Raw genomic sequence first — 18,101 nt, forward strand, 5'->3', positions numbered from 1 at the left:
TTAAGAATGTTCCCCATAGTGCATTGCTGCTCCTTCAACAAATAATACCAAGATAATTAATCCGATGTGATTATAGAAGTAAAGTTAGAAAGTTGCCTAAAATTGCCTGCTCTATCTGAATCACGAAAGAAAATAATTTGAGGTGCTGTGTTCTTTTTGAATGCTCATATACATTATAAACTTAATCCTCTATGTGGCTGTATATTTATTTTGGTTTTGGTTTTGTGCTGTGTTGACTGGTCCTTTAACTGGAAACATTTTGTTAATATGTACATATAAGGAAAATGCATCTAGTTTCAGTTCTCATGTTTTATGATAGGATGTATACCTAAAAAACTACTGTAAAAATGTAATATAGTCTTCCCTCACTGAAATAGGCATTTGAAAGACTCTGCTAAAGTAAGATACAAAGCCCTCAACTGCACTGCTCCCCCCGATATCTCAGACCTTGTCTCCAGATTCTTTCCCTCCCATCTGCTCATGACCTCCTACTCTCCTCCTCTCTTGTTTCCTCCTCACCCTCCCGTTTACAGGACTTCTCCAGACTGGCTCCCATCTTGTGGAAATCTGCCTCGCTCCACAAGACTCTCCCTAGTTTTAAAAAGCTTCAAGCGCTCCCTAAAGACTCTACTGTTCAGGGATGCTTACAACCTACATTAACCTTTCTTTATACCAGTTCCTCTACTCCATTGCTATCCCCTGAACCCCCTTAGCATGTAAGCTAAGAGTCCAGCTATTTGTAGATCACCTTCTTAAGACAGTGACACTCTTGGCAGGGCCCTCTAACCATTTGATCCCTATAAATCTTTTCTTGTATTCCGCCTATGTTTATAGTGCTGCAGAATCTGTTGCCACTCTACAAATAACCGATAATAATAATAATAATAATAATAATAAAAGGGTTTTATAGTATGCAGCATAAGTCCCTTGACAAAAAGGCCTTTGTTCCTTTTCTAGAAGGAACCAAAAGAACACTTATCTTAGTTTTTACACCCTCTAATCACATGCTATCATGTTTTTGTTACGTTTATAGGGACATTGTACTGTAAAATGGTCTCCCCATTAATGTTCCCAATTATTCATCTTCATTTCTGGGGTATATTAAACTGTTTACAAATAGCTCCTTTACCTTTCTTTTGTCATTTGATATAGCTGTTTTTGTCTGTTGAAATCACCAAACATACAATTTCAGTATTGGGTATAGAAAAGCCTTGTAAACAAGAGGCTTAATCAGAAATCAGACTTCTAATGGTGGGATGGAGAGAGACAGAGCTCAGATCATTTTAAAGGGTTTTCCTGCAACAGCTATTAATACAAATAACTTTTATCACTTTCTTGCCTAAGTACATTGCCCCTTTAAATGAATGCTCTTGCTTTACCTTTGAAAGACTTTTGAAACATATTGTATACAAGCTAAAGTTATAAGAATGTTTAAAATGATTTATTTGTGCCTTGAATTATAAACATCCTCAAATTATGTATACACAGGCATTCTATAAACATTTTCACATTTTAGTGAATTTTTCACAGGCCTTTGTGAAAGCAAAATATGGAGCCAAAGTAAAAGCAATCATGACAAGTTATTTTAATGCTCATTATGACCGCCTAATGTGTTTTAATGTATTTTATTTTACTTAAAGAGGCATAAAAATTACTTTCATGATTCAAGAGTGTAAATATCTTTGGTTGAAAAGCAGGTAGGAAATTTAAACAATTTTCCAATTTACTTTTTCAAAATTTCCACAATCTTTTTAAAATTCACACTTTCTGAGGCACCATTGACTACTGTGCTTGTGCAAGACTTCAGTGTAAACATATCTGAGTCTGTGATTTGCTGATGGCTGTCACATGATACTATGCATTTGTTTATTATGCAATTGTTCTGTATTTAATAGTCCTTTAACATTAATTCAAGACATGTTCAGTTAACAAATTGAAATCATTTTTTAAATGTACTTCTTTTTGTTTTACCCCTTAATGACTTCTGGCAAGACCCACGTTTAACCACACAATCCCTTAACGACCAGCGACTTACAGAGTACGTAGTGGTTGTTAAAGAGTTAAGTTGTGTATACATTTTATTGATTAAATGATGCGACAAAAGCATAGACATATGTGTATTAATGGGACAGTCTAGTCAAAATTAAACTTTTATGATTCAGATTGCATATGCAATTTTAAACAACTTTACGTTTATCATCATATTTGCTTTGTTCTCTTGGTTTTATTTGTTGAAAGCTAAACCTAGGTAGGCTCATATGTAAATGTCTTCTAAGCCCTTGAAGACTGTCTCTTATCTCAGTGCATTTTTACAGGTGTTTAAAGCTAGACATTGCTAGTTCATGTGTGCCATAAAGATATCATTGTGCTAAATTCTGTGAGGTTATTTATGAGTCAGCACTGATTGACTAAAATGCAAGTCTGTGAAAAAATCTGAAATAAGGGGGCAGTCTGCAGAGGCTTAGATACAAGGTAATCTCAGAGGTAAAATGAATATTAATATAACCGTGTTGGTTATACAAAACTTGGTAATGGATTATAAACTATCTTTTTAAACAATAACAATGCTGGAGTAGACAATCCCTTTAAGTATCTCTAAGGGATTAGAACAGAGACTATAAGGGTACGTGTGTTTGTTCTGTTATTGTTTGTGCCACTTTTATAAATGTAAGAGAATTATTAAAAAATAAATAAATGCAATTTATTAAGAAGGTAATATGCTAGCTTTATCAACTACCCCTAGCTGCTGAATTTGTGTACATAAAACCCAGCATTTCTGATTGTGATCATTAGAAATTGGACACTATGTTAAGCATAGGGCCACTTTTGCAGTAATTTGTTGTTGAAACGTGTTAAAAACGCTGATTAGGATTGTGTTTCTAATATTAATCATTTTTATAACCTTTTCTAAATTAATTGAGCTCAAACTTTCAAGTATTCTAATGGCCTTGGATTTGAAAACGCCATGTAACGTAATGCAAGAAACTCTGCTAGGTTCTTCTGGTTGGATTGCTCCTCATAGTGCAGTGATGGCTAACCTTGGTAGATGTTTTAGAACTACAGTTACCATGATGCTAAGGCAATCTGCAGTCTATTTGAGCATTATGGGAAATGTAGTCCCGAAACGTCAGGGGTACCAAGGTTAGCTATTACTGTCATAGTGTGACTTCAAATACTGTTACCTGATCTAATAATATGACTTGCTGACATTAAACTCATATGGCCCATTGGTATTATAAAGAAATGTAAAATGTCTTTTACATAGTGAATGTGGCAGATATATTCTACAATATAAAAGTGTTATATAGAAATAATACTGATTTAACATGTTTAATGTAATGTGTGTATTAAAAATGTTTATATTTATTGGCAGCTGTTTAGGTTTCATATATAAAAACACTTTATTCTTTTGTACAAGCCAAAGAGGAAGCAAATATAGAGTTTCTTTGTGAAAATAATTCCTGGGATCTATCTAAACATTCCTACATTTTGTTTGAATTTCTCTGTGTGTGGCAGATGTTTGACAGATGGATGGACTTTATTTTTGTATCTGTCCATGCAAAGTCTGCTTGAAATAGCCAAACCATTGTTCTATACATGCAGAGCTTGGCTTACCATTGCCTGTTTGTTTAAATTACATACATACTTATCTGATTTAGCATTCGTTAACAGTTTGTACTTCTAACATACATTTACAAACTATGCTCTCTATTAAAGGGACATAAAACTATTTTTTTCTTTCAGAATTCAGATAGAACATCACAATTTTAAATAACTTTGCAACTTACATCTTATCAAATTTGCTTCATTCTCTTGATATCCTTTCAAGGAGCAGCAGTGCACTACTGGGAGCTAAAGAATAGGGACGTGCATTTGTTTTGTTTAAAATGCACATTCGTAATGAAAAATGGATATCCATTTTCGTAAATGGAAACGAATATGCACCAGCAAAATTGAAAGAAAATGAAAAAATAGTGACGAAATTCGTCAGTATTCATTCAGTTTTTTTTAGATTACTTTTTAGAGATACAATACTTAACCTAACACTCGCTGGAGAGCACTAAGTCGATCCTCTTCTTCCCAGAGCCCCGTCTGTGCTAACAAGAGGTTTAGTGCGCTCGGCTCCCAGAACCTGCGCTAGTTTTATTAAGCAGTGGACAAAAGCAGTGACTGCTGCTTGTGGGGCAAGCTCACATATGTAATCCTGCTTTCTGTAATGTAATAAGAAGCATTCCTTCAATCACTGCTTCTTACCTTATGCACAGCCTGCTCTTGCTTAATTGGTTGCAGTGTTGCACAAGCAAGTACTTGTGCAATTGTACATCCTGGCAGCAGACGTACAGTGTCTGCAAAGGTGAGCAGACAGGTTCCCAAGTTGGAAACCTTTTCCTCCTGCCCATTTATACATGAGGCCCAGTGTGTGAGTTTGAAAATGTTTTCAATGCAGTAAAACCTAGTTTGCGGCAATTATTCTTCACCAAATTCCACCCGCTGCTTACCTTTATCAGAACTTGTTAATGTAAGTAGACACAGCTAGTCACAATCATTACATTAACAAAATCTGCAAAAGGGAAAATACATAATGAAAGTAAATTGCAAAGTTGTTTTACTATACACAATTAAACATTTGATAATATAATCTCAAAGTGTTTGTTATCCCATTATAAGTATAACTATTCATAAGTTTATTGTCTAATTATTGTAATTAATTAAATATTTAATATTAATTTCACACATTACTCTAAGCCACTCCAAACACTGCATACATTTGGATATTAAAGAATCTATGCCAGTGTAAGACACAAAAATAATTAAAACTATGCATAAAAATTAGCTTAACAAAAAGATATCCCTAATGCTCATATTATTGGATTACGCTTTGTGTTGTATATTATGTGTATCTAATTGCAGAAAATTGGATATTTAAAAAAAATAAAGGGTCTTTAAACTTCAAACTAAATATGGATTCTTTTTTTAGCAGATGGTGAAACTATAAGTACAACATTTGTATTGCTCGACCATATCATTTAACTTTAGGTGTCTCTAAAGTTTATTTATAAGTCTGACTAATGAAATTCATTTTTAAACTAAAGAGAAAGTTAAAACACCCAAGTTGACATATTGATAAAAGTATGTAGAACTTCTGCTTTAAATAATGAATTAGCTAAATATACATTCCTGTTGAGCAGGGTTGTATTTCTGTTTACGGAACATGCCAAGAAGGAGACTCTATTCTCATTGTTTATTTAAAGCATGGAAAGACCTGGATCTAAAATATTAATGTATTTGTACATGTTGCTTACAGAGCCAAGTTGTCATAACTTATCCGTTATCTCCTGCGCTTTACTAAAATGTAAGATTTGTGTAAACTGCGAAAAAAGCTAAATAAAAAAAAGCAAAAAAAGATTTTTACCGTCTTGCTTTTAATCCCAGTTTAGTAGTTTTTGTTTAAATAAATGCATGAATCATCTGATGGTGTTTATATTGGATTCTCTTAATAACATTATAATCAGCTGATCATGTGCTAATGAGTGATGGAAATGTGACATATATGATACTAATTAATATAATTATTCCTCACTGTAACGCATAATTGTAAGCCATTTCATGGTTGAAGGAGTGTAAACAATTATGGGCATTTTTGGCAGATTTCTTCAATTGAGAGGATTATAACTATTATAGGCTAAATGTCTTTTTTTGTGGAAGCTGATGATGTCATACAATAGACAGAATTCACAAAACTAGACTGTAATTGACCGAGGTAATCACCATGTTTGCATGACTATTTAGACTAAGATTTACTGAAAATGAGTAGTCTTACTGAAGAAAATATGTCAGTCATCAGTAAGCTTGATTACCAAATAATTTCATATCACTTTTTTCATTGAAAATAAAGCATTTATCTTCTAGATCCGAAGTATAGATAGGACTTCCAGGACCTATAAGACCACAAGTATATAGCTGTTTATTTCTAACACATTGCTTTCTAAAGAGAAGTTTTCTTTATTTATAATTAGCTGGAAAAAGTGATCGACTACATTTCTACAAAACATACCTCTAGTCTAGATCAGGATAGTCCAACTGAAAGGGAAGATACATTATAAGTTCATTGTTTATTTTTCCCCCTTTTCATGTAATTTAGCTCTGAGAAGTGTGCAATACCTAATTCCCAGTACTAGCAATGCACACTGCAGGCTATTCCTAATTGGGTTTATCAGATAGCGGCAAAACAATCCACTTTATACTAAAATAATGACTGTGGCTAGCCTTCTCTTCTGCAAATTCAAACCTGGATTGGCTTCTTCAAATAAGGCAAGTGGTGGACGATTTAGGCTATTGAAAAATAATTGCGGCAAACAAGGGGTTTAGTTTCCATTTAAGGGCCAAATTACATCTATCAAGGTATTTGTATATGGCACCTACTTCAACTTCTGAAAACTGTATAATGTTTATGTCTGAACCATGAACGCATTTTGAAGCAATTCTGCTGACTGCATCAGCATTATATTTACGCATTTTGCAGCGATCTCACAATACTCTTCTCATGTATATCACAAAGCGTCCACACACAACACAACCAAACAGTTATTTTAAAACCTTTTCAATACATTTTTGTACTACAAAATTCTTCCTTTAAATTTTACCGGATCTGTTTTGGAGATAAATCATTAAAAAAAATATTTTCTTATAAAATTAGAATAAACCGTTTTATCTTTCAAAACCATTGCACACTTAGATTATGTATGCATTTTTTTTTCTGTCCCTTCAGTTAGAAATGCTTGACCCTATGTGTCAGATGAACTTCCTCACCTTTCGTGATAATTTGCCTTACATTTTGTAAAATAACATTATATCCTATATTAAGTTCACATTCTCTTTCTAACTTTAGAACCATTATACTCTGCATCAGACATCCTTCACTTTGAATATCATTTTCTGCTTTCTCAAATGTGTATTGTGACTGGAGACGGACACCAGTAATGAGCAAATGTCATTTTAGGCATCAAGCCAAAAATAAGTCACGAGGTGCACTGTGGTTCTGACACACTCCGGCTAATGCACATAAGGAACTGCTGTTGTTAAAAGCTGAATTGTCTGGGCGGCCATACAAAGCAGTCTGGTTATCAAAATAACACTCTATTATATTATAATATAAATTTGAATGTAACAGATATTTAAATGAGTTATAAAAACTTCTAAGTGGCAAAAGACAATGTTGCAATTATCTTTTCAGTTTTGTTTTTACTATTTTTTTTTTCTTGCACTATGTAATTAGCAAAACCAGCTTTTATTGATCAACATATTTCTGAAATAAAAGTGGAATAAAACAATTCCAGTATAAAGTCTCAACAAAAACAACTACAATATAAGCCTACATTACAATAACTTTGTAATAGTATTGTCAACACAGAGTTACCAATTATTGTAAATTCTGCAATATTTATACACTTGTTTTTCAGAGCTTTAATGTTTTGGCAAAAAAAAAATCTGCATATTTTATTCTTAATAAATAATTATGTAAAATTATCATTTGTGATTCTTAATCCAATTTTTTATTATTCATTTTCTTTCTTTTTTTATGTACACAGTACTCTGAGCATCCAATCAGAAGCTGTATTGATCATTTCATTGCATTCTTATATCTGGTTTATACAGCTTCTAAAATATTTTCATATTTACTGTTTTAATTTTGCCAAAAAGATTTATTTATTAATTTATTTTTCTGGAGACAATTCAATAAAGGCAATACATTGCATCCAATTTTTTTTTTTTTAATTAAGCCATTTTATAAATTATTTAAATATATACAGAAGGTGTCTTTGTTATAAAAGTATAGTAATCTCAGTGTATTTGTAAAATTCTAATTGTATCCTTTCTCTCTTTTTTTTTTTTACAGAAAGAATGTGCAAATTTCATCAAAGTTCTTAAGGCTTACAACCACACACACTTATATGCTTGTGGAACCGGGGCTTTTCATCCTGTCTGTACCTATATTGACATTGGGCACTATCCAGAGGTAAAATGATAAAATATGTTTATGCTGCATGTCAAGAAGATATTAGTGTATGTGGTAGACCATTTAGTAACTATGTCATCATCTTTAGTAAGACAACTCCCAGGAACAGATGCCATCTTTTTATTCATGCAGAAGATATTGATATACAAGTCGATAAAACTGTTTAAACTAAGGTTCCACTCTGATTTAGTTTGAAAAATGGCAGTAAAAAAGGTTTTGTAAAGTTTAGTCTAACAGGATTTGTGTATATATAAAGCTACGTTTTAGCTGGGTCTCTATCTTGGCAAAAATAAATAAATAAATATAAAACATTGACATATAATATATGATGATATTTTTGTCATATATTACTAATATTTTCACTTCTAATTTCTGATAACAACAAATGCAATGTTCATGTTTTAATGTTTTAATCTATGCTTTGGGTCAATATGTTAAGGGTACAGTAAAGTGTAAATTAAACAATTCATGATTCAGCTATGTCTTAACAAAAGATACTAACACCGAGATTACGAGTTTTGCGGTAACAGGGGTGCGTTGCTAATGAGCATTTTTTTTTCACCGCTCACTTAAGACAGCGCTGGTATTAAGTTTTTTTTTTTAAACCCGGCGTTAGCTGCAAAAAGGTGAGCGTAGAGCAAAATTTAGCTCCACATCTCACCTCAATACCAGCGTTGCTTACGTTAGCGGCGAGCTGGCTGAACGTGCTCGTGGACGATTTCCCCATAGGAATCAATGGGGCAGAATTGGTAAAAAAAAAACTAACACCTGCAAAAAAGCAGCGTTCAGCGCCTAACGCAGCCCCATTGATTCCTATGGGGAAAGAAAAGTTATGTCTACACCTAACACCCTAACATGAACCCCGAGTCTAAACACCCCTAATCTTACACTTATTAACCCCTAATCTGCCGACCCCGACATCGCCAACACCTGCAATATATTATTAACCCCTAATCTGCCGCTCCGGACACTGCCGCCACCTACATTATACCTATGAACCCCTAATCTGCTGCCCCCAACATCGCCGACACCTACTTTTTATTTATTGACCCCTACTCTGCCGCCCCCAATGTCCCCGCCACCTAACTACACTTATTAACCCCTAATCTGTAGCCGCCAACGTCGCCGCCACTATTATAAAGTTATTAAAGGGTTAAAGAAGTATACTGTAAAATAGTTTTCCCTTAATGTGTTTACAATTGCTTTTTTTACCAACTGCGGAGTAAAAAATCCGCTTAGCTTTTAAAGGTTTATTTGTGAATATTAAAGCTCTGATTTTGTGTTTTGAAGCCACAACCTAATAAAATGGGTTGAGCTTGTAGGTATAATCAGATCTCATTACTGTATCACATTGTGTACATAAACATGTTTCTTAATCTTATATCTGTCCATAAAACAATCACCAGTACTTGGAGAGAACAATGGAAAATCAACATTTTATTACCTTATCTCTGCTATATCCTATTGGGAGTATAATTTCTTCTGCTGGCTTATCTATAGCTGGGACCTGCGGCCACAAACTTTCAGAATAGGTGGGGATACCACATGCTAAATCAACTATTTCAAATGCCAATATAAGGGTAAAGGATCTACTTGTAAACAATTTAATACACTCCAGCAGGTAAAGTGGATCATTGGGAACAAATTAAAGGGGATACATTTTTTGAGTAAACTGTCCCTTTAACCCCTAAATCTAAAGTCTTCATCCGATCCGGGCAGAAGAGGACCTCCAGACATGCAGAAGTCTTCATCCAGGCGGCATCTTCTTTCTTCATCCATCCGAAGCAGAGCGGGTCCATCTTGAAGTCAGCTGACGCGGAGCATCCATCCAGACTGACGACTACACGACAAATGACAGTTCCTTTAAATGACGTCATCCAAGATGGCGTCCCTTGAATTCCGATTGGCTGATAGGATCAGCCAATCGGAATTAAGGTAGGAAAAATCCTATTGACTGATCCAATCAGCCAATAGGATTGAGCTCGCATTCTAATGGTTGATTGGAACAGCCAATAGAATGTGAGCTCAATCCTATTGGCTGATTGGATCAGCCAATAGGATTGAACTTCAATCCTATTGGCTGATTGCATCAGCCAATAGGATTTTTCCTACCTTAATTCCGATTGGCTGATAGAATCCTATCAGCCAATCGGAATTCAAGGGACACCATCTTGGATGACGTAATTTAAAGGAACCATCATTCGTCGTGTAGTTGTCGGTCTGGATGGATGCTCCGCGTCGGCTGGCTTCAAGATGGACCCGCTCCGCTTCAGATGGATGAAGATAGAAGATGCCATCTGAATGAAGACTTCTGCATGTCTGGAGGTCCTCTTCTGCCCGGATCGGATGAAGACTTCTGCCCCTCTGGAGGACAACTTGTGCCCGGCTGGGTGAAGACGTCTCAAGATCTTCAAGGGGGTAGTGTTAGGTTTTATTAAGGGGGGATTGGGTGGGTTTTAGAGTAGGGTTGGGTGTGTGGGTGGTGGGTTTTAATGTTGGGGGGGTATTGTATTTTTTTTTACAGGTAAAAGAGATGATTACTTTGGGGCAATGCCCCGCAAAAAGCCCTTTTAAGGGCTATTTGTAATTTAGTATAGGGTAGGGATTTTTATTATTTTGGAGGGCTTTTTTATTTTATTAGGGGGATTAGATTAGGTGTAATTAGTTTAAAATTCTTGTAATTATTTTATTTTTTTCTTTAATTTAGTGGGGGGGGGTTTTCGTACTTGAATTTTTTTTTTATTGTAATTAATTGTAGTTAATTTAGTTAATTTATTTAATGATAGAGTAGTGTTAGGTGTAATTGTAACTTAGGTTAGGGTTTATTTTACAGGTAAATTTGTACTTATTTTAACTAGGAAGTTATTAAATAGTTAATAACTATTTACTAACTATTCTACCTAGTTAAAATAAATACAAAGTTGCCTGTAAAATAAAAATAAAACCTAAGATAGATACAATGTAACTATTAGTTATATTGTAGCTAGCTTAGGGTTTATTTTATAGGTAAGTATTTAGTTTTAAATAGGAATAATTTAGTTAATGATAGTTATTTTATTTCATTTTATTTAAATTATATTTAAGTTAGGGGGGGTTAGACTTAGGGTTAGACTTAGGTTTACGGGTTAATAAATTTAATATAGTAGCGGCGACATTGGGGGCAGCAGATTAGGGGTTAATAAATGTAGGTAGATGTTGGCGATGTTAGGGACGGCAGATTAGGGGTTAATAAAATTGAACTAGTGTTTGCGAGGCGGAAGTGTGGCAGTTTAGGGGTTAATATATTTATTAAAGTGGCGGCGATTTCCGGTCGGCAGATTAGGAGTTAAAAATGTTATTAACGTGTTTGCGATGTGGGGGGGGGGGCTTGGTTTAGGGGTTAATAGGTAGTTTATGGGCGTTAGTGTACATTTTAGCACTTTAGTTAAGAGTTTTATGTTACGGCATTAGCCCATAAAACTCTTAACTACTGACTTTTAAATGCGGTACCATTCTTGACAGGAGAGGGTCTACCGCTCACTTCTTCCAAGACTCGTAATACCGGCGTTAGGCAAGTCCCATTGAAAAAATAGGATACGCAATTTACGTAAGGGGATTTGCGGTAAGCTTGAGTCATGGAAAAAAGTGAGCTGTACACCTGTACCTGCCAGACTCATAATACCAGCGGGCCTTAAAAAGCAGCGTTGGGACCTCTCAACGCTGCTTTTTAAGGCTAACGCAAGACTCGTAATCTCGCCGTAAGATAACTAAGCAAAATTGATAATATAAGTAAATTGTAAGTTGTTTAAAGTTTCATGCTCTAGCCAATCCATTTAAAGGGATATGAAACCCATGAAAAACTATTTTATGATTCAGGTAGAGCATGCAATTTTAAACAGCTTTCTAATTAACTTCTGTTATCAGTTTGTCTTTGTTTTTCCTGGTATCTTTTGTTGCTTAGGAGCCAGTTCATTTCTGAAGCACTATATGGCAGTGGTTTTGCAAGAGTGTTTTTCATTTGTAGGAACACTAGTTGGCAGCACTATTTCCTGTCATGTAGTGCTCCAGATGCCTCCCTAGATGTCTCTTCAACACAGAATGTCATGGGAACAAAACAAATTTGATAATAGAAGTAAATTGGAAACGTTTTTAAATGAATGCTCTGTCTGAATCATAATTTTTTTGGGGGGGGGGTTCATATCCCTTTAAAGGAAACACATTTTTTTTCTTTCATTGTTCATATAAGAGCTTACCATTTTAAACAACATTCTAATTTACTTCTATTATCTAATTTGCTTTGCTTTCTTGGTATATTTTATTGAAAAGCAGCAAAGTAAGCTCAGGAGCATGCACATGTCTGGAGCACTCAATGGCAGCAGTTTTGCATGAATTGTATCCATTTTGCAAGAGCACTAGATAGCAGCACTCTTTCCTGTCATGTAGTGCTCCAGGTACCTACCTAGGTATCTCTCCAGCAAAGAATAATACAAGAACAAAGCACATTTGAAACATTTTTTTTTTAAACTGTATACTCCTAATCCCAAAATATTTTTGAGGGGTTTCCTATCCCTTTACAGTTTGCAAATATTGCCATTATTCACATAATTTAGCTCAGCTTATTTACACTTGTTTTGTTTTAAGATTCTCAAAAATATTTCCCAATTTTTAAAGATATTTTTATGTTATACATTTTATGCTACCAGTTATATTTGATTTTTTTTTTATTTGTTTCATGCTTTAAACCGTTCTTATAATAAATTCCCAGTGGGCTATCAGAACAGGGTATCAACTAAGGAGATGTTAGCCTAACACTTAACTAATTATATGGGAACAAAGATTCACATTGATTGGGGTTAATAAAGGCTTTTTAAGGGCATTTAGTAATTGGTTAGTTTATTTTATCAAAAATATAGTATCAACAAAGAGATTATTTCACACTCTTAATTTTAATTATTTTTAATTATTAACATGACCAGCTTTTTCAGCTTAATAACATTGTGACTTTTATGAGCAGATTATTTCTTTTTTAAACTTTTTGTTGGGAATGTTTAATTCAATTTCTTCTTTTTTTTAAGTATAACTTAGATAATCACTTTTATTATAGTTCATTTACATTGTATTGACTTTTATTCATTATCATTACAAAATGGTTTTTTTTTAAATATCATATATCACAATGAAATTATCCTAAAACTGAATAAATTTGTATTTAGTAGAAGGATTTTATTTAAAAAGCATATCATACATTTTTATGAATTATTTACATTTGTACGCAAATCATGAAAACATGTTTCTTTAGAACCGCTTGTGAAATTACTTAAAGGGACAGTCTACACTAAAATTGTTATTGTTTAAAAAGATAGATAATCCCTTTACTAGCCATTCCCCAGCTTTGCACAACCAACACTGATATATTAATATACTTTATAACATTTAAACCTCTAAATTTCTGCCTCTTTCTAAGCCACTATTGACAGCCTCTTATCATATTCTTTTTTATTTGCTTTTCACAACAGGAGACTGCTAGTTCATGTGGTTCATATAGATAACATTCTGTACACGCCAGATAAGTTATTTAACATTTAGCACAACACATTACTAAATGCAAGTCAAAAGGTAATAAATAAAAAGTCATGTGATCAGGGGGCTGTCAGAAGATGCTGAGATACAAAGTAATCACAGAGGTAAAAAGTATATTAATATAACTGTGTTGGTTATGCAAAACTGGGGAATGAGTAATAAAGGGATTATCTATCTTTTAAAACAATAGAAATGTTATTGTAGACTTTCTCTTTAAAGGGTCATTAAACACTAAATCCATTTCATGCACCTTCCTCTAATTAGTGGTACCACCTCTTTGGAACTTAGGTTACATTGCAGATATCTAAAAGAGAGATGCTGGTCATATGCAAACATGTCAGCACTGCAATAACTAGATGGAGGCAGGGAATTACCTCAATTTTATGCTTTGAAAATAAATGCCTTTAGTGTTTAATGTCCCTTTTAACTGAAGTACTTGTACCTGTTCAGTCCTCTTAGTCTGCAGGTTTGATTCCCAGCAGGGCCAAATGAGAATGTAATTCCTGCAAGGTCACTAAATACAGTACCACTACATTAGGTGATAAGTTATAATTTATCAGCCGCTGATTATCTGTTGCAATTTGAAAGGCTAGTCTCTGCGGGCAAACCCCCTTGGGGAGAAAAAGCTATAATACAATTACAGCTAAGTGAAAGATTTTGTCAATTCTTATTTCACCCTTGCTCCATCGTTACATATAGCTTCTCAACTCATCCAAAGGGAAACCTGTTCTCTCTCTTCATCACACAACAATCCTCATCGCTCATCATTGAAATATTTTGCCTTTAAGAATTTGTAATTGAGCTTTGACATTCATTTAGGTTATCATCTCTAAGACAGTGCAAGGATACTGGTTGCCTGCAGTTACTCATCAATATTATTCTACTGAACTGTCTTCCCTACAGCAACCAATTGATGATGTGTAACAATAAGATGTGATTGTACACTTTGGGCAACAAAATTTCAATAATTCTATATGACATGTCACCCTTTCTTACACCTGAAGTAACAAAACTAGCTGCTGGCTTTACACATGGGATGCTTACCTTATTGCATTTTATTTATAAAACAAGAAACATGTTCAACATTACCTGTAAGCCAACTTCCTCCACAAGATTGCTTATTTGAATGTGAACAATAAGGCAACACTTCTCAAACTGACTGTAATAAACATACATTAGTGATAACCTCTAAGCTAAGTTCACTGTTTGGTAATTTATGGGATGCATTCTCAACTGCTGTACTATGACCAGTAGAGTGTTTTTTTCCATGTGGCCTCCGACATTTCTTTCACTTGGCTCCTCTGGCCAAGGAGACTTGACGCACACCATATATCCTTCTTCAAATATAGTTTCAGAAACTCAGAAGACAAGAGCTCCACACTGTCATTATTCTGTCATTAGAAAATGTTTTACTACTCTTGTATTATACTTGGACTATAACTTTACCAGTAAACTTTATAGTAGTAACTCGCCATAGAACAAGCTACTGAGCTTTTGATTTTTCCTAGTGGAGCGCTTCTCTTTCTGTATAACTTCGTAATTAGTTACCATCACTTTGATAACATTAGCATACAATGTTTTCCTCTATTCTTGGGCAGCAAAGTAATGATTGCTCCATTAGAACAGAAGTATAAAACAATAATAAATCATTGACACAGCTTTTATTTACCTTTTGACCACCAATGCACATTAATAAACTACAAAGGCCATGAATAGTTTACTTTATGTTTTGTTCCTATACTACCCACTTGCTAGCTGGCAAATGTAGCTTTTTCCATTTTAATCACTTTCCTCCATCCCTTAGCTATTTACTTGAGCAATCTCTTAATAATAGCTATGTAATTGGATTCACAGACTACTTACCATATGGCTAGAATGTTATCCATCTGCGCATTGATGTCTTGTTTCTGTTGAATATCTGCCTCCCTAACCATTCATACAAGTCAGCTCTGTAAAACTTTATAATCTTTCTAAAACATCTTGTAATACTGGTGGAGCTAGGGTCATCATATGAACACAGTAATACTAAAGATAAAGCAAATTGCTGATATAAATTTTCTGAATATGGTTTATTATATACCATTGTCTGTATAATGGATTTTGTTTTGTAACTTGGATTTTTCGTCCCAATTCCATCCTTTCCTTTCACATTCAATCCCTTCTCTATGACCTCTTTTCTCCCCTTTTGTCAAATACTAGCATCAAAATAGTTAAACAAAGTCAAAACCATTTATTGATATAACAACCTTTAAAGATTCACTTTTGCCTTTTGTCAGAGAGGTTTCCTTTTGATGCACGCATTATCGCAGCAAGGTAAGGTCTTCAATAGATGCCTTTTAGTCTTAATTCAAGTTGTGTTTTATATATTTCCTTATGGGTTATGCTGTATTCACTTATTTTCGAAAGAGATGACAGAAAAGGATCTATACAATTTTGCAAGCCATTAAGACAGAACTAAATTTATCAGTGATCGAATACTACTCATAAAAATAGCAACAATATTGAAGTGGAGAATTTTTATAACTGAATAATGTTATCATACTAAGGCATTTTAAACAAAAATAATCTTCATATAACTAACCCCAAAGAAAATTGCTACTTCACCTGTAAGTTGGTTAATTTCATATCAATGTGATCCAGGCTGAGGAAGTAGGCCTCTAAAATTTTAATAAAATCTTGTGCACATTCAACTACACCCTGTAAAGCCAAATGTTTCTAATCTGCGCTGGAGGACACAGGTTTTATTTTTCTTCTACATTTGGTGGGACTGTCCCTCTCTATCATCTCTTTATAACCTCATCTGTGAAGTGAATTCTATGTCACTTCCACTGAGTGTTGACGTATGTTTTTTATATTTATTTCACTTTAAACACTCACAGTAGTAAACAGAATAAAGAGAATGTACCATTATTTTAGCATTACAGCATATGATAGCTGATCATTGGCAGGCATTCTGCATCCAAATTATATTTTATATTAGAAGCCAATGAGATTTTATTAAAACTGAAGAGCTCCTAACTATTTTAGGAAATGTTCTTTGGTTCTTTTTATGGAGCATATGACAATGACTATGTACTGTATAATAAAAAAAAATAGAAAACTGAACTACATTCCACATCCCCACACGTATGTTCCATTCACCTTATTTTTTGTTCATGCAAAATATTTTTTAGATAGATTATGCTATTTTTCCACAAACACTATATGTATTTCTTAATTCTGCTATTATAGGTATTTCTTGTAGTTCTACTTTTGGGACGCTAGTTAACAGCCAGCATGGTATGATGCTAAGAAAATATCCAGGTTATATAGACTTTTTTTATTCTTGTTCTTTTTTTAATACAGGGTTTTGTTATATTCTTTAAATAAACAAGATTACTTGATTTTATTATTAGATATATTTTACATGTTCAATTTGTTTCATATATAAAATATAGATATTTACAATTTATATTTTACAACTTTTTTTTCTTTTTTTTACAGAAAAAAAAAATCATTCCGTACATAAATACAATTATTAAGATATAAAACAATATGCGATCAAATAGTTACATTGCCCCATTTTATGGTGGAACATTGAAACATTTTTAGTACTGTAATTATAACATGGATTTTAATGTTTTTGACTTTCCCATCCCTTCTTTCTTGGAGAAAAAGAACAAAAAAAAGTGACATAAAAGATTTTCTTTGTTACAGAATATCATTATGGAATGTAGATTTTTTTTCCTTTTACCTGTCCCCTCAGGCCTCTAAGCTATAGTAATAACTAACAGGAAATTCCTTCCTCGCAGTACAGTTTTTATGTTGGTGTTAGAAAAAGGGTCAAAAAGCATTTTGGGTGTGGAATAAGGGTCAACAAGTTTAATTACTGTCAGGATTCCCTTTCTGTAAGAGTTGTCTTAACTGGTTTTCTAAGTTAGATGTGCAATAGTGTTTGTGATCTAATAAGACATAACTAATGCCATGGACATAGTGTTACTTTATAGTATTCCAATTACTGAGTGTACACAACAGATCATAGAATTTTTTTTTGTTACCAATTATTATATAAAATAATTAGCATTACAGAATTAAGATTTGTTTATTTATTTAAAATGGTAATGTTGTATTGCTAAACGTGGGATCTCAAATGAATTGACTTATGTTCTCAACCCTAACATGGCACTTTTAAAATAATAATTTCAAACTGAATTCAGAAAATTTGGTGGGTGTTGAATGGAGCACACATATTGGTTTTCTGATAAGACATTAAACGTTTGCAAAAATAAATAAAATTAACTCATCTATTTGTTCTAAACAGTTTGAAGTGGCAAGAAAACATTTCACAATTGTTGAATAAATGTTGTTTGAATGTTCCAGCCATTCAAAATTCAGTTGTTCATTTTGGCACAGATGATGTGTTGAAATGGTATATAAAACATTTATTGAATTATATGGTGCTGTATTAATTCCATTAAGGAAATAATGTGAAATATTTATTAGATAATGGGAAAATTCACCAATCCCTCTTCAAACGGATATACAA

At 33.6% G+C, this 18,101-nt stretch overlaps 1 protein-coding gene across 2 annotated transcripts in view; it reads left to right on the forward strand.

Moving 5' to 3' along the window:
* Nucleotides 1-18,101, forward strand: part of SEMA3A (semaphorin 3A) — a 308,514-nt gene that overhangs the window by 127,900 nt on the left and 162,513 nt on the right. For both annotated transcript variants that reach the window (XM_053716510.1, XM_053716511.1), the window contains exon 4: nt 7,898-8,017. In XM_053716510.1, the coding sequence (XP_053572485.1) occupies nt 7,898-8,017 (120 nt within the window). The remainder of the gene's footprint in view (nt 1-7,897; nt 8,018-18,101) is intronic.

Source organism: Bombina bombina, chromosome 6 (genome assembly GCF_027579735.1).
Source record: "Bombina bombina isolate aBomBom1 chromosome 6, aBomBom1.pri, whole genome shotgun sequence".
Taxonomy (NCBI): domain Eukaryota; kingdom Metazoa; phylum Chordata; class Amphibia; order Anura; family Bombinatoridae; genus Bombina; species Bombina bombina.